Source organism: Anser anser (assembly GCF_964211835.1).
Source record: "Anser anser genome assembly, chromosome: 3".
NCBI classification, from domain to species: Eukaryota; Metazoa; Chordata; class Aves; order Anseriformes; family Anatidae; genus Anser; species Anser anser.
The window spans coordinates 116,737,972-116,761,636 of record NC_139722.1 but is presented as its reverse complement, the minus strand read 5'-3'; the positions used below and the strand labels follow the sequence as shown (position 1 = coordinate 116,761,636).

Below are 23,665 nucleotides of genomic sequence, written 5' to 3'. Positions count from 1 at the left end.
TTATTTAAATGAATATCTTCTACCACATTAAAAAAAAAAAAAGACAAAAAAAGAGGAAAAAAAAGAATGGAAGGGAAGAAGGAAAGAACTTTGTAACCCTCTGATAACCACTGAATAAACTCCAGAAGTAGGGAAATCCACCAGAGGAGTGGCAGCAAGTAGCTGTCTTTTAAGTAACTCATTGATCTTTGATATTCTATGAATTAGGAAATCCATACTTCATAGTCTGCCAACACAAGCTCTCTGTGATACACGTGCACGTGCTTTTTGAAGTGTCTGGCTACTATTTTCTTTTGAAAGGTTATGCACTCATTAGGTTAGATTTTATTCCTTTAACACATTAAAGAAATATAAGGGATCTTTGCAAGTTGGACACTCCTTAGCCATAGGCATTTGCAACCCGGTGTTTTGATTTCAAGTAGGAGATTCTCCCAAATAAGGGTCCCATTGAACAAAGCCACTAAACCCATGCTTTAATCCTCCCTTAATTAGCAAATTGAAGTCCCACAGCTACAAAAGCACATTGGTGCTTGCTTGAATTTAAACGTCATGTGCTTTGGCAGGTAGAAATTGTGTTGAGTGAGGGACAGTGTGTGTTGCAGGTGGTGCAGAATTTTGGGCTGGAGACAGCTATGGAGTGGCTCTCTCCGGCGGCCAGCCTGAGTTAAAGTTTTGAATCCATGGATTATGCATTTATAGTAAAATCCATTTTTTCATGATAGAAGAGCGGGGACTCTCCAAGAATGACTAGGTCTGTTGTCCAAAAGAACAAAGAACGTCTTTTGTGAAGAAGCAAACTCTACTGAGAAGTTAATGAGGGAAGAACCCGGATCCTCAGTGGCCTCCCCAGACATCCTCGCTGTTTCTAAAAGTGTGCAAAAATTCCTGTCACTTCTATTGTGTTTTGTGTTGGTCTAAATTTGAATAGCCAAGGTAACTTAGAAGTCTGTCCTTTCTTCCTGAGCCCTTAGAAAGTATGTGTCTGTAGAGGATAAATCGTTTCATTATATTCCATTATTTTGTGGATCATTGTGGATAATGTGCTGGTGATATCAAAACAATGAGAATAATAATATTGTTCTCACTCCAGTGTCATCGGCAGAATCCCTCCTTCCCACTATAATTTCAGCATCATTACCATGTCTCATTGCTTAGACCTCAGGTAGCCAATTTTGAAGCAGTTCATCCACACAAGAAATGCCAAATGCCCATGTCAGCCGTTCAGACTCCATTTTTCAGATTTGCAGGTACAAAACCATGCAGGCTGGAGGGTTTGGTTTCTTGTGACGCTGTGTAACTAGAGCCCATGTGATCTCAAGTCAAACATACCAGTTATTTGTTGAAACCTCCCAAATACGCTATTGAGGCAAAAGGCTCATTTTCAGACATGCAAGAATAGTGCAAGCAACTTGAAATTACGTGGGATCTTTGCTTACACATCTGTGAATTGGGATTTAACTGTACAATTTATAGAGAACTTATCCCCAGAGAACTGGAGCAGCAAATAAATGAGATGCATTTGCTTTTGGTGGACTTCACGGCCCCTGCTGCGTGTCTACGTCCTTCCCTCGGCAGTTTGGGCATGGCACATGCAACAGAAACCGCTGAGGGGATCCCAGGGGCCCTCTCATGAACAGCACTAGAGCAGAGGAAAGTCATTGAATTTACACTGCTTCCTCCACAGCCAACGCCTGCTGTGCCCTGTAAGGGGGTGTTTGGCTCTCTCCAATACAAAAATGCCTTTGCCCAATCACAAGAGGCTTTGTGCTACCCTAACATCTCTGGTCCCGAGGTGGAGATGTGTGCCAGAGGACCATGCATCTTGGAGAACACTGAGCATGAGCTGGAGGAAATGCATGGCACGGGAGGTGGCAAGGAAGCAATGATTCAATGATTTTCTCTTTCTGGGTGAGGCTAACCAGGAGATTATTTTTCCTTTGTGGGATTCCACTCAAAAGAAACAAACAAAAAAATAAATCACTACCAAGCTAACAGACCCCAGGACATACCAGATAAAAGGCCGCAACTTTCCACTGCACAAAGAACGAGCTGCTTTTCTGCTTTTGGCCCAGGTAAACTGAGTGGCTCTGTGTTGATTTTGACTGCTTTTTGTTTATTTGGGGAAAAACCATAACCAACTTGATTTTAAGCCGTTTTGAATTGGAAAAACAATTTGTTTTCTTTTTCCCCTTATTGTTTAGAAAGACACTGGAAACTTTGCATTGCATTTCTTTGTGGTGACTTTTTCCAGCAAGTGCTTTCAACTGGGAAGAATTAGTGTGTTTTGTTGGGAAAATTAGGGGCTGAAGCTTTTGCCCCATGTGTCCTCCCAGGAAGCCCCCAGGGGTGCTTATAAGTGGCCTCAGAGGGGCAGAGTCCCATCTAGGGTGCTGCTAAACCAGGGCTGGAGCTGTTGACTTGACCCAGCCCAAGACAAGGTGCTGAGATTTGTCTGCAGCTTCACCAGTCTCTCTCTGAGGTTACAGGGGGCCTCACAAAATATTTATGAATGTGTTTTCTTGGAGAAGCCGGCTGGTAATCTCACGAGAACAGGTCCACTTGGGAACATTTCCAGTTGTTTATGGTTTTGTTTATTTTCTTCATTGGAAATAGTGCCGGACCAGCAGCCACCGGAGGAACATGCATTCAGATAGGTAGGCTTCAGAAAGGAGATCTTTGTGCTCTTCAAATGCAGGTTACCCAATTCCCTCAAAGCACCCTGAAGCCTAGGCTGGTCTATCCCATGCCTCTGTTTGTTTTTTTGGCAAGGTGGAGGGTGAGACCAGGACCACTTTGGGTATCAGCGTTCCCCAGAGGAGATGTTGAGCATGCAGTGACTGCCGGGGCCTGCCAGGACAGGCAGCAGAAGAAAACGCAAAGGCTTACAGGCAACTTTGCTGAGATATTTTCATATCTCTTCCTCTCTTTCTTTCAGAGACTTTAAAATTGTTTTTATCCCTTAAAGTGTAAACCATTTATTACAAATACCAACATGAATTTCCTTGCAGTAGGATAAACACTCAGCTGTTCCACTTACTGGAATGCTATAACATAAACAAAAATAAACCCAATGATTTTTGCTGTGAATTCCTCCTCTGGTACAGAGTAGTATTTCTGCGTTGTAATCAAGCCAGTGTTTATGCCTGCCTCAGAACAACGCAGGCTGAATGACAGGATCCCACATGTACTCTTATATAGCGGTGCGATGAGGAGTGCGGAGGCAAAGGAATACAAATGACCCGCACGATAATGGCACAGGCACTTGTTTGCATGTTGCAGTTGGGACTGTGTGAGTGAGGTGCAAGATGAAAAAGCCCTGGCTATGTCCTTGTGCAACCACCAGACTAGTGGTCTTGCCAGCTTCTGTCTCGCCAAAGTCCAGCCTGAACCAGAATGAGTCAGGCTGTGCTCTCCCCAGACTGAAAAGACGACAAGAATGCATTGGCATGGTATGTGGGTTATTTTATATCAGTTTGGTGTGTTGGCCTTTCCAGGGCCTCTTTGCAAGATTTTTCTTACAGTCCTGAGGATTAGCAACTGTTGCAACTATGAATTTGAAACAACATATAATCATATAACTGCAGGAGGTGTGACTTTTAAGAGAAGCACCGAATTTGTGAATTCTAGGTTCAAATCCTGACAGCTGGTGCCACACAGTCCCCCAAAGCTGATGCTTGTTGCTTTCTTCCTTTGCTTCTACCAGTGCTTAAAAACGAGATGGATTAGAGAGAGCTGATGATCCAATTTCAAAGCAGCATCAAGCTGCTGACAAGAAGGATCTCCAGCTCTTGTCATCGTCCTGCAGGGCCACCAAGAGCGACGTGGCACGTGCTGTGCTCGCCGTATGGTAGCTCCAGCCTCTAGTGCACTTGCTATCTCTCGGCTCAATAAAACAGGACTTGGATTTGTTCTGACTGTACCAGCTTTGTTTTAAGCTTTGTTATATACGATAATGTTAAAACATAAATGTCTAAAGCTTTTGACTGTTACAGTCATAACATAATAGTAGTAGCCAACTAATTTGGCCCAACATGAAAAGTCATAGCACAATAATAGTCAAAATATTTTCACCATCTGTAAGTTATAATGTAACATAAGAATTGAGTTAACAAACTGGAAAAAAATAAACCTTAAATTGTATCAAAATGAAAGGTTTTGACCATGTCACAATCGAATGTTTTGATGAGGTCAAAACCAAACATCATTTTGATTTTTCTACCACAGCCTCTCAAGCTTGGTTTCATGCGAAAATCTGGAGTTTCCCTTGCAGTGGGAGTCCTTTACTGTCATTAGCAAGATGACTTGGGATGTGCTCCTCAGCCATAGTTGTGCAATCATTTTTTTCCAGTGTGCTATGCCATTATCCTTGACAGTATCACAAGGCGGTGAACTCCACAGGCTTAATCGTGCATTGCCTTTAATTGTATACGTCCTTTTATCCCGGTTTTACATTCACCACTTCGCAGTTGGTTCAAGCACCTGCTTCGGTTTGGCGCTGCGGGGCTGGGGGAACACGGGCGAAAGCCCTCGGTGACTGGCTATGTGCACGCCTGAGAGTTCAGCCGTGCTTTATGAAGCAGATTGCTCTGTCAATACAAAAACCCACAGAGAGGATACTAATTCAGCTTTCGTCTCAACACGGCTGGCTGCCTGGTTCCCACCCGATGCTAGGCTAAAATACCATAAAATATTGAGTGCCTTGGCTTGCCGTAGCCCACAGGCTCTACCAGCCTCCCCAGCACGCTGCCTCGGCATTGCTCATACACGGGTGGTTGATACAAACCTGGCCTTTCTGCAAAGCCAACTTCTGCAAAGTGCTTTCCTTCCCCATCCCCATTCCTGACCCCCTGCTCCAAGCTGGGCAGAGCTGCCTGAGGCCGTGCGCTGCCTGAGGACTTGCTTCAAAATGGTTTTGAGGGGACGCGGGTGATAGAGGTGTGGGAGGTGCACGTGAAAGCAGTGTTGGTATTTCTCCTTGCTCTTTTCAGTTTCACTTGTCCAAGGCCTGCTCTGCAGATGGTTGGGGTCAATGAGAGGGTTTTTTCTGCCTGCAGTGGGTTTTGAGTCCTGTACTTGTGGTGCAATGTTGAGAAACATTGCAGTGGCCTTTTTGTTGGCTTTCTGGAAAAGAGCTTAGCATCGCACCTCACCATGGCAGCATTCGGGGCGCCCGCACTGGCCGTCGGGTAGAAAGGATGGGTACAATTGCACAGGTGAAATTAAAGCAATGACAGAAGTGGGGACTTCCCAGTGAAGTGCCTGCACCAGGGAGATATAGCTCAGCTGTTTTGCCAGAATATATAGTTTTATTTTAAGAAAGCAAGTTCTGCATCTTGGTGAATGAGGTTATGTCACAAAACCATGCTCCTGCTGCAGATGCTTGGGACAATAAATGTGGTAGGGAAGATGCTGCCCATGGGGAAAGGCTGAGATGTTTTCTAGAAAACAAAACAAAACAAAACAAAAAAACACAAACAACCCCCCAAAAACCAAACCAAACCAAAATGAACAAACTTTCCAAATCTGTGAAAGGAGCAGACTGGGATGAACTGGTCAGTGTAAACACACAATGTCAGATCCCACTCTGCCTGCCAGGCTGAGAGCACAGCACCTTTCCTTGCCGTGCCCCACTGTGAGCCCCTGGGGAAGTGCTCAGCAGAGAGCAGGGAGAGCAAAATGCCCTTCTGAGGCAGGTTTGCAATCAGGGAAAATGCTGTTTCCTGACGCCAAGCCTGGATTTGTCCCTGGCCTTTTGTTTAAAGCCTCTGGTTTGCTTCCCTGAAGAAGTAGTAGTAAAAAAGAAAAGCTCGTAAACACACGCATGCTAATTCTGGCGAAGTGTGGAAGGGTTTTTGTTGATACACTCTTTAAAAGCATGATCTGTTTTCTGCTTCCAGTTAAAGAGGGTAGTGGCAGTCTTTAGTGGCTGTGTCAATGTAGCTCATATTATTATGTACAGATGTGCCAGCTGCAAGTAGGCATTATCTCTTTGATAGTGCTAAGCACTTTACAGTGGGTCAGAGAAGTGCAGCTCTCAACCAATAGATCTAATTGCAATCCTTTTATGTTCTCTATGATTGTAGGTTTCTCCGGCACTATAAACAAATAGTAATCAACTAAACCTGTTACCTCTGAGCAGCGATGTCACGATATGAAATATTAACTGTTCAAAATACAGTAATGATGGTTTAAAAGTGTATTCGTTCTCAAAGGTAAAAAATAAGGAAAAATCAGGAGCGCAAGCACTGGCAGCATGAAGAGCCCTCTGGCTCTCTTTCATCTAATGAAAAATTGTGTCTGTATACGACATGTTTTATGTGGTCAAATACAGTGTAAATATTGTGTACATCTTTTGCTATAGCAACAACATATTAACAGTACCACAAATAATCTGTCTCCGAATCTACATTTTTATGACACAGTTATGCTAATACAAGACAAACTTATATTCTGCTGTGCGTCTAATCCACCCCAAATTTATCAATTTGTATTCCTATAATCCAGCCAACTCTCTTCTCACCTCAATAAATATTAGGTGCAGGCCCCTGGCACATGTAAGTTGGGCCAGATCCAGAAGTGGAGAAGAGTATGTTTTCACTTGTTTTTTCCTATTTCAGGGAAATGTTGGTGGAAGTCCTTTTTGGCCATTTGGTGTGCCAGATTTTGGGGAGCAGCCTTTGTAAATGCTCAAACTGAGACGTTTCTACTTCGTGGTGGGAGCATTTCATTTACCCAGCTTGCAGCAAACTGGGCCATACTGGGATTGGGCCAGTTCTGGATGGGAAATAGGCCCCAGGGGCCGGATCCTGCCCACCTGCAAAGCAACATGGCCACTTTCTGTCTGGTCCTGGGGAAGGGGCTGACGTGTGGCAATTCCTGCCATGGGTTCATGAAGGTGGCAGTGCCTGGTGTGATGGCTTTGGTTAGATGTGGTGGTGGCACATTTGTAGGGTAGATGTCAGCTCCTTACATGCTGAAGGAGCCAGTGGAAGCAGCCCAAGCTGTCCTGAGCACTGGAAGGGGCCTTTTCACGCGAACTGATCAAGAAGGAGAGTTTTGTGAGGCTTTTTTCACAGTTCAGGATTTAATTGATCGTGATCGATGCGGCTCTAACGCAAGGTGAACTTGTTGATCGCTTTGGCTGGAGGATGTCAACACGACAGAGGAGCTGGGGCTGCGGGCACAGCCTGCGTTTCCTCCTGCTCTCGCACTGATGAAAGGTGAGGTAATTAGCTCGCTCTGGGGCTGCTTGTTGCCGCTTATCCCGCCTGTCCCAGGGGCACGGATAACCCCACCGGCGCCTTCCCAGCACACCTGCCCCACATGCCCCCCTGTCTGGCCGCAGGCGTGGGTGCTGGCAGCGCTGCATGCCTCCCCGCCGAGCACCATGCCTTCCCAGCGCTCCCTGCTCGCCCAGGGAGTGAGAGAGAGAGATTGGGAATTAGAACGTCTTTAAAAAGAAAATAAGCTTTTGTATCAGCCAGCTGGCGAAAGGATAAAGGACTGTGCTCACAAGATGCAATCAAAATTCAACAGTGTTTTATTAAACATGTAATATTATCAAACTAAACAAAAGAGCCCTCAATGGCTGGTAATACAATGCGATACAATTTATTTTTTTTCGTAGTGTCATTCATGCAAAAGTATCATTGAGCACTCGGCTCCCAGTGACAAGCTGCACATGCAAATACCAGTGCAGTGCGTGGGCTCAACAATGAGATGCGATGCGTCCTGCAGGTAGACTGCAGATCATTTGGTTTCATTTCCAGCTAACTTCTGTTAATGCACTAGGAAAATAGGTGGGTTACAGAATTAACCAGCCAAAGGGTCCAAGTTTAACAGTCTGTTAAGGACCTTGATCTGCAAACGCTTTATTACATTTATTCCTCAGAGACAGCCCGGTTTGTAGACTTCTGCCCTATTACCTCCCAGTGCAAGTTCTGCAAATCGGTATCTCATTTTGCTCGTTCTGTTGATTTTTGTATTTTGCTTTAGGTTTGTTTCTCTAGCGCCTAATAAAAGGTGGTCAATAACAGATAAAATCCTGTGAACAAAACTGGATGGGTGCATCATTTTAGATATACATCTTTTCTACTTCCGTTTTGCACCGGTGGAAAGGCATAGGCCCAAAGCAAAGTGCTGGAGCTTACATATGGTCTGAGTTTGGTGGCTGCAAAGCACTCCCAGCACGGCCTCTTGTAACGCTGCTTGGGAAGAATGGGGAGGAGATGGGGATTCATAGCCTTGTCTTGCTGAAGCATCGTTGCCCTTCTTCTAGTCCTGCTGGCACTCCTCAGCCCCAGGGGCACTGCTGCGGTGGGGGCAGCCGGGGCACCCAGGTGCCATTTTGTGATGGCAATTTGGGTGCTGTGCCTGGAGAGGGGTGCTGGTCCCATGCGCTGCCCTGGGGTCAGTCTGCAAACTAGGGAGCCTGTGGCTGGTTTCTGCTCATTTTTAACAGTGTTTGGATACTCCTGTGATGTTGGAGAGCTCGGTGTTGTCAAACCAGGGTGCCTGGGCTGGTACTGGGTCCTGCTCAGACGGCGGCCTGCCGGTGCCCGTGCTGCGAGGACAATCCCCACGGTGGAGCGTGGTCAGGCAGGGCCAGCAAATCCATCCCCCAGTCTTAATCCCACCTCGAGTAGGTGTAGAGGACTGTTTCAAGTGCAAGGCAATGGTGAATCAAGCCCTCGAATCAGTTATAATTATCTCCAAAGAACGATCAACAATTAAATTGCATTATTAACTCTTGATCTCACTTGAAATACTTGCTATCTTTCCCCCTTAAGCACCTGAGATATAGCTCTTCCCTTGACTGTATTTATTCCCTGAATTTTGGTCCCATAAGGGACTGACAACTGAACAATCTTTCAGTTAAGAAGAGAAGGGAAAAGTGTGCCTGGCTTCCATCAAATCAGAAAAGCAACTTTGTTTAAAGGTGTTTGTGAACACCAGCCCAGGAGCAAGTTGGTTGTGAAATCTTTTCTTCCCTGAAGAACCCAAAGGCAGAGCAGCACAGGAAAAAAAAATCACTAAGAGAAGCCCTAACCTTGTAACATACAGTTTTTGCTAAAAATATATATTAATAATATATTATTGAGCGGGCATAGATGAAGAAGGCCAGGGAAAGCGTAAGCAATAAGAGTGTGAGCAAGGTCAGTGTTCCTTGCCCGAGGACTGCACAATCAATAAGATCTGGTCAATACCTGCTTTATTACTACACTACCACTCCGAGCAAAATCATTTTAAAATTAAGAATATATTTTGCAAAACTGAATTAACGATATTGAATATTTTGCTCTTTGATATGACTAGCCTTCAAAATCAAATTATTAAATATGGAAAAAAAAAGCATATTGGCTCAGCTAAGGACTTTTTTGTGCCTGGAAAGGAAGTGGACAATTTGTGATTCCTGCTTGTGTGGGGGCACAGGCTTGTGCCGAATGGCAAAATGCAAAGCTCTTCAGTTTTTCTTCTAAAAGACTCCAGTTTTCAGAGAGATGAGATGTTGATGGAGAAAGCTGAGCGTGTAAAATTGAAGCCAGCAGTAAACTCCTGCACCAGCTGAGATCCTCTCCATGTGAGCAGCCGGAAGATCCAGCCTGCTGCAAGCACGCATGTTTTGGGGAGCTTCCCCACCTTTCGTCTGCCCTCGTTTGCTTCCTGGGCTTCCCAGACCAGGAGCTATGTGCACGTGCTGCCGGCGTTAATCGAAAGCGATCTGGAAGGTGTGCCGAGGCAGTCCCAAAGGGCGAGGGGGTGTCCAGCCCAGCTCCTTGTGGCGCGTCTGGCGTGGCCGTGCCGGATTGCACCAGGCGACTCCGTCACTGCTCCCGTCACCTCCGCCTCGCGCTCGCAGGTTCAGAGCCTCAAGTAGCTCCAGCAAATCTTGTTTCATTGCGTTACAATGATTACACGGGTTTAAGGTGGCCATTTATCATGCTGAATTTTGTTTCCTTTGGAGGGATGGGGAAAGAAGCCAGGAGCAAAAGAAACCGAGTGCGCTCTGTTATGTAGCTGTACCGGCGTTTTGGAGACTGAGCTTCAGCCACCTCGGTGTGAGCTTTGTCACGAAGCTGTCCTCGCAATATAGCCGGTTAGTCACGTGGTGGAAACCATGACAGTTGTTTTTATTGAAACGATGTGAAATATAAGGTAGAGTTATACTATGAGCACTGCTTTTTACTCCAATGGGATAAAAGTGGCTCTACCTGTCTGGGGTCAGTACCAGCAAGTGATTTTATTTTTCTGAGGCTTGTTTGAGATCCTTTGGGGATCATTTTTCCATCCCACGAGGACCTCAGAATAACAAGGGTGAGCTGGCACCGAACACCGGCAATGCTGAAGACAAAGTCAGGGAATTCAGCTGAACAGGGCTGGGGGTCTGCTGGCTGGAACAAGTTTCCAGCAGGTCAGGAGCAGTGCACTCCTATGGCTGCCTGGGGAATTCAGCACTGCTAGTGCCCATCTCATGCTTATGCTCTGCATAAACTTCCCCTTCAAAGCACTAATTCTGCCCCTCTTTATGAGCACCAAATTACCTGAACCCTAGAAACTCCACAGGAATTCTTGTCAAATCAGTGCAGACCCTGTCATACAGGTTTTGTGGCTCTTTAAAACCTACCTGGTGCCTCCAGGAGAACATCTGAGGGCTGTAACGCAGCAGCTACCTTCTGATGGGGATGGAGGCTTAAATCCAAGCTTGTGAAGGGAGCGATTCGAGTTCTCTTAGCCTCTCCTCAGCATCTTGAAGCCTCTAGGAGCACTTTTGTTTATTTTCCTTTGAGAGCACTAAAGCCCTGGCCTGAATACTGACAGTTGTGGCTGCAATTAAGGAGGGCTTTCACGGCGCCTGGCGCGGCAGCAGCCGCCTCTGTTTGGCCTGACATCAGAATTGGGGATTCTGCCTTAATTAGCTCCCGTGTAAGACAAAGGTGAATAGCTCTTCAGCTTCCAGCACCACCACCACGCTGGTTTCCTAGGCAGGTTTGTCAGTCCGTGCCCATCTTTCTTTATGCACTGAATGTTTTTGGTGTGATCACTGGCTTGGGGCTGGAGGAGTGGGACATCCTTGTTGTCCACAACGGGTTGGAATGTATCATCAATCGCAGAAGTGTCAGGCTTTTAGGAGAAAGCTCAAATCTTTTGTAAATGTTTCCCTTGCAGATGGGGAAGAGGGAGTGGAGCATTCCTGAAGGTCATGTATTGAATCCTTGGTCTTGGGGTGGCTTAGTGACGCCTTCACCTGCTCCAAGGGCCTTTGAAGTGGCACTCCTAACTATTTTATTCTTGTATAAATTTGGTGGACATGGAAAAAGGCAGTAATTACAGTTTTATTGGCAGTACTGGGGAAACCACCACATTAAACAATTCAGAGGAAAAAACTCTTTATCCCCTTCTCACACAGCACTTTGCCTCCAGTGCACATCCTTTGGAAAATTCACAAACTTTAAGCCAGGGCGATCTCTGAGACCCCCGACCCTGCCGTTGTCCTGGGACACCCATTGTCTGCTTGCTGTGGGATGTGTGCTCCTGCAAGGCCAGTGGTTCTCCTGCGCTTTGGCTTGCGTTGAATGGGCGGCTCATCGCGCCCTCTGCCCCTCCCGCTTCATTCAGCACGAGAACGCTGTGCCTTGGAAACATAACTCGACCTCAGAAGATAGCTTTAAAAGAAATGTATCGGGGGATGAGCAGAGAGTTGATGGGGGATCAAGACAGCTGAACCTTGGGAACGGATGAAGAGGAAACCAAAGTGTTATACAAAACCAGTAAGTGGCAAAAGCTAAAAGAAGGGACTGGCGAAATGCCTGATTTTGTGGGTGTGCATGGAGGATGGAGGTGTTCTGCGGGAGCAAGCCCAGGCAAAACTAAGGGCTGTGCCTGTGACAGGCTGAAACCCTGTTCTCAAACCGCTTGGGTTTCCCTGCTTATAGGATGCTAATGCTGTTTGGGGGGTGAATAAACGAGGATGCAAAGCGGTTTGTGTGGCAGGGGATCCCGAAGGGCTCCTGTTCCCCTCAGGGCCCCCTCTTCCCTGCCAGAGTGCGGGGAGCCCCAGCAAGGTGCAGGGACCGGGCACAGGCGTGGTGATGGCTGTGAACTTTGGCCCTGGATAAAGAGCAAATACCTTAATGGTGTTTGGCTATGGCATGTTTCCCATTGTGCTGGAGGACTCTGGTTTGTTGGAGGCTGTGATGCTCATGGTTTCAGTACCTGTTCAGCACCTCACTAAATGGTTCAGCACCTCACCTCCCGCCACCGGTGGCACGCTGCCTTTCTGGCTGCTGCTCTGCCGCCCAGCCTCTGGTGCGCACCGAAAAGCAGGGAGGGAGAGCCATAAGACTTTACATAAACTTGGCACTAATCCAAAGCCCAAACAAAATGAGGGGCAGGGGGAGGGAGGTGAGCAAACAGCTTTGTTCACCCGTGCATATATATTATACCTGGCAGTTAGTTGGTGGCAAGCTAGTTAGTGTGAAATAAAACCCAACAAAATATCCCTTTCAAAATGATGATCCACTGAAGGGAGCCGACTGCCCCAGGGGGAAAAATTGCCCAGGTGCTCTCCATGCTATTTTGGTCTGTCTGTGTGTGTGTCCGGGGCAAAAACCCGTGGGCAGCATAAAGAAACCGCTTTCCATAGGCATCCTTTAGCTCGCGCAGCGCGAGGGCTGCAGCACTCACTCGGCGGGACACCTGCAATCTTTAGAGCCCAATTAGTCTTTTCAGAAGTACGATGTTCGAGGGAAAGAAGCTTGACCTTCTGGGGCCGGCAGCAAAATCTTTCCTTTCATTGCCTTTCGTTGAAGTCAGGAGCGAGGTCGCGCCTGCCCCGCGGCGCCGGGCAGAGGGCTGTATTGACAAAGCCATACCCGGTCTGTTTGCGAGGCCGCGCAGGTGCGAGCGGCGAGCGAGCAGGTGTTTGTACAGCCGCGACCTTGAGCGCAGGTTGCCGACCTGCCCTTTCCTCCTGACTCCTCTTCCCTTGAAAAAGGGCTTGTTTCGGGCTGCAGTGGAAAAAACAGCAGTACTTAGAGGCCTCAGTCAAGCGCTTCCCTTGCAAGCTGCTTTTTGATAATTTACCTGGGAGGGCTGCATCTCGGGAGCTGCTGGGGCTGATTTCAAAGAGTGGAGGAAATGCTGGATGCTGCCAACATTTTGCTTCCTTAAAGAGAGTTTGCTCCTTTAAAGAGGGTTGTGCTTAGGCGAAAACAAGCTACTTTGAGCATGGAAAAACGCGTCGCTCGTGTGGGTTTTGTCTGGGGAGGAATCTGAGTCTGTTTGTGAGCAGGCTTGTATAAAACAATTTGGAATAGAGGGGCGTGCTGGGTGAGCTGCTGGGCTCTCTTAAGCAATGCTTCCTGGGAAACTTAAGCAAATTGTAATTTTCTGTTAGTGTTAATAACCTCTTAATCACAGTGGGGAATCAACAGTTCTTAATACATGTATGTGCCCAGGCATACGTTTATATGTGCACATTGCACAGATTTCCTGGGCTACCCAGCTGATCTGCCTTCTTTCCTCAAACCCCATCTGGAAGTTTATCTCCTGCTTAATTTTGTGTGTATGCGAATTTAAGGCTTGTGTTTACCTGAGGAATGGAGATTGGTATTTTGTCGGAGAAGCTAACAACTATTAAGCTGCCAATATGACTTTGTGCTCCTGCATCGTGTCCTACATCACCACAACATCTTGTCCCATCCTGCTGGTCAGGTTGCTCCCATTTTACAGTTGGGCAAATTGACAAACTGCAGGAGGATGGCAGGGATGAACACGCTTTGTCAGGGAGCAAGAGGCATTCCTGAACCCTCCTCATGGCTCCGTCCTGTCTCTCTGGCTTTTGCAGGAGCGCAAGCTGCACCGTGTTCCCCGGACCCTGACTGATGGACCAGAAACAACAGCAAAAGCTGCAGAAAGATGTGGAGCTGCAAAGAGGCTTCTGGTGAGTTGCTGCAGCTTGAGCTCTTGTGTTAATTAACATCTTCATTAATGATCTGGAATAAGGAATATACTTGTGGATGATATAAAATGGGGAGGAGCTGCAAGTATGGAATGATACAGGGAGAACTGAAAGATGAGAAACATGAGTGAATGATGATAAGAGTTTTAATGTGGAAAAATATTCCAGCCACCAGAATATAGTTAGAGCCTCCAGCAAAGCCTTGAGGTCATCCTTGGGTGATGGGAAATTGTGCTGAGATTTGGCAGCAAAAAAAGGCCCAAACGTGTTGGGGCTGTGTGTGGATGGCAACGGGGCTGGAGGCTGCATGACGAAGGAAAGATGTGGGCACAGTGTGCCCAGGGAGCACAAAGAGGGGAAGGGAGATGAAGGTTAAATAGAACTGGATGAAATTAAGTGAACTCAAGACTGGATATTGGGAAGGAAAGTTTCTGATGGAGGGATGCCTGAGGCAGCTGAGTAGCTGCCAGGATGAAGTGGTGGAAGCTCCTTCTGTTGCTTCATACGCTGACAGGTTTGAAGCTCAGAAGGGACCCTTTGATCAGCCCCTCTGTGTGTGGGCCACAGGACTTCATCCATTTACTCTTGTACTGAACCCAGTGACTTGTGTCCAACTAGGCTGGAGGCTGTTTAAAATCAGACCAGGTGATATACTGAGAAAGGGATTGTGCTGGCAAGGAGGTGAGTTAGATGTCCTAGCAGCTTTTTTCAGACCCAGACTTTGCAAGATAGAATAAAATGTGAACATGCAGGCTGACCAGAGACATCTAAACTTGCATGGGACTGGTCCTCTGGCACCATGGCTCCGTCCACTCCACAGGGGCCTGAAGGTGAAGACCTGTGGCTGTTCAGGACCTGTGTCTATCAGCCAAGCTGTAAAACCTCTCTGCAGTAATGCTGTGTGTGAATTTCTGCATCAGGCAAGTGCCAGGAGAAATCGTCCTTGTATGTGCACATCTGAAGTGTGTATATGAACACTGGCAGTGTGAAGGATTGCAGGGGGAGTCTGGGGAAAGTCCTGGCTACATCATCAGTCCTACCAGCACGCAGAGAGGCTTAGCTTCAAAATCTTGTAGCTAAACAAGGGTATCTCTACTGAATTAGTTGTAGCTTGCTTTTATTTTTAAGAGTGGCACTGCTGGTGATGCTGAGTTACAGTGCATCACCTTCCACAGGTAGCAGAAAGGAAAGAGAAGAGATCAAGGGAGAAGAGCCCCCACAAGCCAAAATACTCCCATTAAGCCTTAATTGGAGCAGATTAGCAGTAAGGATGTGCTTTGTACGAGTGTGAGCACACACACACACACACACACACGGATGTTCTAGGGACAAGAAGGGATCAGGTCTGGCCTCCAAAAAAGAGTTTTCCACTGGTTCCTAACGACTTAAGACAGATCTAAGCAACACCAGCTGGAACCAGACAGCTTTGGCTCCAGAATTAGTGTAGATAATTTATCAGAGCAGTGCTTGAATAATAAGACTATCACTGCTTTATTATATCAGCCAGTGTCATAACCAGATAGAAAAGTTTAATATTAACAAGAGGAGCTGACTTCAGTAAGCGTGTGTGTGAGAGAGTGCATTCTCATTTTTAAAGTCTCTGTGTACTAAAATGTCAGTGTCTTGACCTCGGGGAAAGGAGTTCATTAAAAAAAATAAAAATACAAAGTAAATAGTCTCTCTGAAAGGTTTATTTAATCTGCTTCTCTTCCTGTGCTGATTTTTCTTAATGTATTTAAAACTTAATATTTACTCTAGCAAAACAAAATCTATAAAATAGTTTTTGTAGGCTCCTAAATAAGTAGTAGCAGCTCAGCCGGAGCCAGCCAGTAAGCACTGCAAAATATGCATTGTAGAGACATTTGAAGTTGTCCCCAGTGGACAATTTGCACCGTTCAGTGTTAAAAGGCTCTATTTCAGTGCCGCAGAAAGCCCCCCAGACCCCCTGACTAGGCAAGTCGAGTTTACAGATGATGTACTCCACTCAGCCCGCTTGTAGTTTCAGGGCTTAAATGGCTGGCAGGGCAAAGAGGGGATAGTTAAAATTCTCAAGCTGCTGAAATGGAAAGCCTTGCAAGGTTTTATGGCAGAAGAGAAAATAATTTTGAAGGCTAAGTGTTGCTGGCTTGACCAAGCAGATGGTTGAGAAGTGGTGGCTTCAGGGTGGAAATGGAGGCAGTGGGGACCGTGTCTGCTCAGGAGGGGAAATCTGGAGAAAGAGGTGCCTATGAAATGCTTAACCTGCCCCAAAAATGAAGATGGGGAAATCTGAGCCACCTGGTAACACTGGTCTGCTCAATTCCCTCTGTTTCAAAAACCTGCCCTGCTAATTGCTCTGCCTCAGAAATGTCTCTGACGTACTCCATTCACTTCAGTATTGAGTTTGTTCTTCTGAAACTTGGTTTGCTTTCTTCCCTCGTGAAGTTTGGGAGGAAAGAGAGGCAATTCCCCTCATTTTCCCCATCAGAGCTTGTCAGCGTGGGGATGGGCTGTATGTCCTGGTGTCTATCCATCCATCCTTCCTCTGGAGTTCAAGCAGCGGTGGCAGCGTGTCTTGGCTTAGCATGTCTCATGTGCTTTCTGCCAGGCAGACCTCCTCTCCTGCTCATCTCCTGCCCATAGTCTCTGGGACCAAATCACTTTTGGGGTAAAAATAGAAGGATTTAGGTCTTCAGCAAAAGGCAGACCGAATTGAGCTCTCCGTATGCTACCACTGTCAGGTGATGTGTGGAGAAATCAGGAGCATGGGAAATCATTTCTCTGTTTCTCCGAATCATCTAATTCGGTTATCAAAAACCCTCCTGTCATTGGCTTGAGAGGTTTATGTTTGCTTGGTTTGGGGTTTTGGTTTAGAGGTGATTTTTTTTTCCCCCTGCTTTTTTTTTTTCTTGCAATTGAGAAATTGCAAGTAGGTTTCTGACACTCTGAAGAATACCTGTAGCCTCCTGTTGTGAATGGAGCAATGTGCTGAATTCAAAGGAGCTCCTTAGACCGTCTCTTTTGCTGGAGTTTACACAGGATTTCCCATTACCATTCAGGGAGTGAACAATGCACAGAAAATATTTTTTTTCTCTTTTCAAGAAAAAGACTCTGAGCGGTGTCTGAGCTTTTTTGGCAGCTAGTTAGAAACGACCCTGCAGGGGGACGTAGGTATGAACATAGGAATAAACTCCAACTTGTATTTTGATTCTTTTAATTTTGAAATTGTGAGTTATTTCCTGCAGGCAGGAGGGTGGACACTGCCTACAGCACCTCGTTTGCTGGAGAGAATTGAGAGCATTTGGTTTTATCAGCCGCTGGCATGGTAATGAGCCTATTTCTATTGAAATTGGCTCATTACTATTCATTTTTGCTGGCTCTCGACCAACTCATGAACCGCTTTTTGATTTTCAGGGGAGGAAAAAAAAAACACATAGGGAGTCAGTCCCATCCACCAACAGAAGTGACAGGAGCAGCGCACAATGCGGGGACACGCTGGTCGAGCGCCTGCACCCTCACCCCCAGCACAGCTCAGCCGTGACCTGGGCCACCACTGCGGTTGTCACCAGGGTCCCCTTCGCCTCCTGGTTGTACCAAACAGGGGGACGGGTTTGTGAAGTACACAGAGGGTCCGGTGTAGACGTGACCAGACCAAAAGAGAAGTTGGGTTTTGAGGGGGGACGGTGTCCATGTGAGCATCGAATTGCTGCAAGAATAGCCTTTGAAATATTTGGATGTGCTGGAGGCTGTGGTGTGCTGGTAGTTGTTGTTGGGATTTGTTTGTTTATTTGTTTTTCAACATGTAAAATTATGTTATTCAAGTGTATATATTGACATTTAAGTTTTTTTTTTTTTTCTTATTTTGAGCCATGGCGTAAGCTCTCTGTCTCTCCACATCTCTGGGATATGTTTTAGCACCAGTGAAAATCAAAACTCAGCTATTTGAATATCTGACTGAAAAATATCTTCCTTTAGAAATGACTGAGCCTGTATTAATTATATATGAATGTAATTTTATCCCCGTTACGAGTTTGAAAAAGAAAAAAAGCTCTGCCACCTATCCTCACGTGATTAAAAGTCCATTACACTATTTAGGTTCATGAAGGTTTGGGATTTCTTGTGATGATAAGGAACCCACTGGTTTTGGTGGCATCTCTTTCTAGAAGCCTGATGTGACAGCAAAAGCAACCTTGCTTTCAGGTGGGCTGTGTGCAGCGCTTCCTGAAATGAGTTGTCAAACGAAGCACCCAGACATCACTAACTGCTTTGTAAAATCTCACCCCTGTTGTGAGACACAATTTTTCAATGGAGAAGCAATGAAGTTTATTCCTGTGTATGCTTGGTCTCTTTCAAAATTTTCTTTTCCAAGATAGTTTCCCTTCAAATTAGGAAATGAAATAAAAATGCTAATAGCTTGCAATTGAATTGTCGGTATTTAATACTGTTAGCTATGTGCCTCTGTGGTGTACAAGAAATGAGAACATTTATTTTCCTCTGTAATTTGAAAAGTAAAAGTCAAATTGACTACTTTTTAAGCATCAGACGCTGGAAAAATGATAGGCAGATGATGACTTCTGTGAAGTGAAGATTGTCCCTGCAGGTAAATACTGAATCGAGGACTACAAAACATTCACAACAATTGCTGATATGTCTTCAAGCTTGTACTGTTTTGCATGTCATTATATAAAAAAAGAAAAAAACACTTTCATTCCCCCCCCCGACTGAAAGTATATCTTCTTCAAAGCAAGAAAAGGCTTCAAAGTTTGGATTCGAATTGTTGCAGACTTTTGGAATTATTAACAGGGCTGTTACAATCGCTGGTGGAGGAAAGTGACTTGCAGCACAAGTGGAGGAAGTGTAGATGTTCTTTGAGGAAACAGTTTTAGGTTCCCCTTTCTGTACTCACAGTTTTCTTTGCTGCAGAAGTTGGCATGGTCTCGAGAGTCTTGGTTCATGCTTCTGTCCCTCTGCCCAGTAGATCAGGATAGCTCTGAGGGGCATCATGGCGGGTCCAGGCATTACCATAGAGAGGGACCTCGATGCAATCTTGTAAAAGCTTTCATCAGCTTTTTTTGGGTCATAACAAATTAAAACAGCATGACCTGGCTTCTCATCTGACTGTCTCAGGTCAAGTATATTTACTTCTGTTTGTGTATTTTTAGAACTTAAAATACTCAGCTTTATTTTTGTTGCAGTAAACTGACCAGAAGTGATCTGTTATCGTAGTCTGGGGGGAATTCACACGAGTGACAGATGTTTGTCTTTGTTCACTACATAGCTGGAGTTTATTTAGATTTTTGCTGCACAGATTTTACATTAGGAAATGGAAAAAAAAAAAGAAAAAAAAGAAAAAAAAAAAAGCTTGTCGCAAGTTCAAATCATCCCTGTCTTGTATGGTATGGATCATCTGGACAAGCTAGCAGGCTTGTTTGTCTTAGGTGAAGACCTATGATGCTATTTCAGGAATCCAGACTGGTTGTGAATAGACCGACTGATGTGTCCATATCTCACATCTTCCTGTGGTTTTCCAGCATAGAAAATGGATGATGCAATGTAGGAAGCTAGTGACATTGGGAAACCCTGGATTACTTGGGACTGGAAAGGTACCCAAAGGCAGCTGACTGGCCATAGCAAAATGAGTGAATAAGGTGAGGTAAGGCAGCTGTGAAGCCAAACCCGTATAAGTCCAGGATTTGGAGAAGCGTGACAATGGCCTTTAGTAGGAGGAGGGTTATCTTCTGGCACCTCTTGGTTGAAAGGAATTGAACTTTGTTTCTCTGAACACGAAATGCTTGCGTAGGCTCAGTACTGAGCTGGGGCTGGCGTGGGGCTGAAGCGCCATGTGTTGGCTGCATGGGTGTCAGAGAGAAAGGACGACTCTGGTTAGGTCAAGAGAACAGTGACTCTGAAAACTGGAAACGAGGGAATTAGCTCTTCTCTCCGAGGTGTTGAGAAGATCTGCTCATGGCCCACAAAGGACTCAAAAACAGGGTTGATTTTGAGCATATGGGCGATCCTACTGATTTCCCGTTGAAGTCTGGAAGCTATCCAAGTAAAACTTTCTTCTCCCCAAGGAGCATTACATTTAGTGTCACAGGCACATCCCCTTCTTCCTCATCTGGTGATTTGGCAGCTGTACTGAGGCGCTGATGAACTGCATCTGAAGTTCCTGGGCAAGCGTAGTGAGAATCAGTTAGTTTACATGCTCAGAGGACCTTACAGTCTGCGTAAGTTGTATGGACAAGAAGTAACGTTGGTTGTGGCGGCAGAGAGGGAGGAGAGATTTGCCCGGGCTGATACTCAAGCTCTGGGTACGTGGGAATCACCTTCTAAAGAGAAGCAGGTTAAGGTGGTTTAATCTACAGTATGGCTTAGGCTGTAGTTGGACTTCAGTGCCAACAAAAGCTGGCTTTTCTGTCTTCAGGAGTAGGTACTTTCCAGTATCTGGTGGCTCTGGGCCAGACCCACCCAGGGAGGAGCAAGCGAAAAATTCTGCATGTAATCGAAATGCATAGGAATTGTTTGAAGTGGTCCGAGAGGGCATACATAGAAATGATGGGATGAAATGGCAAGGAAAACCTTGTGTTGAATATTACAACCTCCTACCAGAAGGATACATTAGACTAAGGAGGAGCATCCCAAGGGAAACAGTGGAAGCCCCATTGCTTGGATAATTTCTAATTAAACTAGACAAAGCACTTGAGAATATATTGTAAGGGAAAATCCTGTAATGGCAGCAGGCTGGACAGGGTGACCCCATAGGTCTTTTTCATTTCTAATTTATACGATTCACTAATGATTAAGTAATTCACAGATAAACTAAACATCCGTATTGCTGGGTCTTATCCGAAACTCACCTCACCTATCAACCTTTTCAAATTTACCAATTAATAGTTAATTAGTTAATGTTTGTAAAGTGCTTTGAAGATGAGAAGTGCTAAGTGCTAAGTATTATTATAGAAATAGGGATAGATAAACTCATTTTACTTAATTTTGAACCCACTCAAACACTCACGGAGGACTCAAAATTCAGATTCAGACTTAGGCATTATTGGGTTTGCCTTCCTTGTAGAGGGATGCTCGGTGAGGTTGTTACGCTGTGATTAAAATACAGTTATAATTCTGATAATGCACTTATCACACATTTCTATATGTGGCGCAGCAGTTATAATCCTGATAAAATGTGCATGAAAAGCTATTGTCCCTGTCCTGACGTGAGCTGCAGTGCACAATGCTAGCTCTTTGCTTTGCAAGGGAGTGCAAGTGGCGCTGAGACTATGCAGTGGATGGAAGCCCTTGTCTGTAACGGCTTTTACCCTTCCAGATTATTATTTTTTTTTCTTTTTTTTTGCGTATATTTAATAGCATCAAAGGAACGAGTTAGTGTTCAGAAGGAATACTCAGAGTTCCCAGGTGACTGCATCTGAAGTCCCCCTTACAGCTGTTCTTGCAAGTGGTTGCTGAGAGGTGCTGTGGGCACCCCGGGAAGCGGAGCGGGCTCCTCTCTGCTGCGCACGGAAGGGCAGCGGCGGCAGGGCCGGGGAGCGATCCAAGCGAGGGTGAGACTTCAGGTGCAGCCACCTCAGAGCAAATCAGGGGCAATTCCAGCCCTGCCTGCCCAAAGTAAGGCCAAAAAAATCCCCAGAAAACAAAACCAAAAAACCCCACCCCAACCCAAGCAGAATAAATTCCCTTGGTTGAAGTAGGAAAGGGTTAATTTTTGCTTTTAAAATGAGCAATGTCCCTGCATTGCTAACATTTGTGTATTTCTAACTGGTAAAAATACAGGTTTATGTCCAGACACCAAGAACTGGACGCGGCAGAGTGCAGGTAGAGATGAAGATTTCAGTAAGCTGTGGTCCAAATATTGCCTTACCCGAGTCCACATCACCTTTGCACTGCGACTTGCAGGTGGGCTTCTTCCCTCTCTGTCACCTTTTGGCTGTTCCTAGGAAATAATTTCCAGGCTTTCAAACACCAGTATTTTAATCAGTATCTTAAACTCATTTGTAACAGAGCAAACAAAGCAGTTTCAGGTGGAGCTCACTAATGTCAGGGCGTATAATTTGACAGCATAATAATAATTCGGGAAGTGATACCATGTGACTTGTGGTAGGTTTACTCATCGCAGTGCCTGAATAATAAATCTTAAATATCGAATCTTTGAACGAATCATCGCAACGAATGACTAATTTATAGGTTAAAATGTGTTGAGTAATTTGATAAGGCACACATTTCTGTGCGAGCTGAGGTTCCTCCAGTGTTCTGGATGTGCCGGAAATACAAAATGACAGCAAATATTTTAATAGGTATATCAAACAGGTGATATAGCACATAACTGAAGAGCAAATATATATAGTTTGGGCCTGGAAGAGCAATCCAGGGAGCTAAAGGCTTCTTGATGCAACTTCAATATTATTATAAGGCTTTAGGGTGTGTTCTTGAGAAAAACAAAGGCAGAGAAGTTCCTGGAGAGTGGGATCAATTCCAACTGGATTTGTACAAGGTAGATCACACCAGGGTAAGCTGACATCTCTCTTTGGTTAAATAGCTGATTTCCTGGACAAAGGAAATGCTGTAGATCGAACCTGTCTGGACTCCAGTGAAGCACTTGATGAAATGCCACATGGGAAACATCTAGTTAAGCGGGAAGAGACGGGGTTTTGTGTGAGAGTGGTGAGGAATGGCTAAAAGGGGAGACAGCAACAGATTGTGAAAGGGGAAGCATAGGGCAGGAGAAGGGCTCATTAGTGGAGTTCGTCAAGGATCAGTCTGACTCATCTTATTTAACATTTTCATTAATGACCTTGGAGCACAAATTAGGAATGTGCTAATGAAATGTTGGAGTTGACAAAGTTTGGAGACATTGCCAGTGAGAAAGGAGAACCTAAACGTACAGGAAAGAAAGTGGGTGGCCTTGGGGGTTGGAGTGACAGACATGAAATAAAACTTAATATGAAAAAGCATAAGGACGTACATGTAGGAAATAAGAAGAATTTTTGTTACGATGTGACCACCTTCGTAGCAGTAGCCAGGGATGAAAGGATGGCTCTCAGGCACCAAAGAAACGGGAGAAGTGTCCCTGAGAACCACCAGCTGAGGTACTTTGTCAGAGATGGGAGGCTGAATGCCATCGCATGGGGCATCAGCAAGGGAATTTGAACTGGAATGGGGCAGGGAAGCACTGGTGGGATGTGTGAGGGCTGGGAAGCCTTGTTTTATGACCAGGGACTAAAGGAGATTTAGCTTATCAAACGGGAGCCACAGAAGGGGTGTGACTGCTGTCAATAAACGCAGTAGGGCAGTTTCTGACTGCAAGAGCAATGCTGACAAATTAAATCAGCTATGACCTGGACTCGATGGAATATAGACATGAAATTGGGAAAACATTCCTAACTATCAGATGAAAGAGTTTCTGGGAAAGGCTTCCAGCAGAAGTAACGGGGACCAGAAGAGTGGAGATAACATTAGATCAGCTTATAGAAGGGATTTTAATCCTTCACGTGGTAGTTAGGAAATGACTCGATAACCTTGGTATTCTCGTCCTCTCTGTCTTCCTGTCTCTTCATAGACAATACAGGGCTGTGAATCGGGCTAAATTATCCGAATACAGTATTTGTTGTGAGCTGCTCACCCGTTTATGGAAATGCATTATGGGTTAAGTGCCAATTCCCTGTAACAACTGAGAAATATCTAAACCTGATGTACACGCTGCTGTATTCCAAC

General features: G+C 45.4%; 1 protein-coding gene and 1 long non-coding RNA gene across 11 annotated transcripts in view; one reads left to right on the top strand and one right to left on the bottom strand.

Moving 5' to 3' along the window:
- The window catches only part of LOC310896863 (uncharacterized protein), a 202,306-nt gene that overhangs the window by 44,749 nt on the left and 133,892 nt on the right, over nt 1–23,665 (top strand). For 7 of the 8 annotated variants that reach the window (XM_083829746.1, XM_083829741.1, XM_083829747.1 and 4 more), the window contains one exon: nt 13,847–13,942. Coding sequence is in view for 5 of the 8 variants with exons in the window: in XM_083829747.1 (XP_083685873.1) it covers nt 13,847–13,942 (96 nt within the window). In the remaining 3 variants the exon portion in view is untranslated. Of the gene's footprint in view, nt 1–9,089; nt 11,769–13,846; nt 13,943–23,665 lie in introns of those variants that run through there. The other variant, XM_083829744.1, reaches the window with a different exon arrangement.
- LOC310896866 overlaps nt 21,730–23,665 on the bottom strand; it is a 20,323-nt gene continuing 18,387 nt past the window's right edge. For all 3 annotated transcript variants that reach the window (XR_014581880.1, XR_014581881.1, XR_014581882.1), the window contains one exon: nt 21,730–23,665. This exon is cut by the window's right edge. This is a non-coding gene — a long non-coding RNA (uncharacterized lncRNA).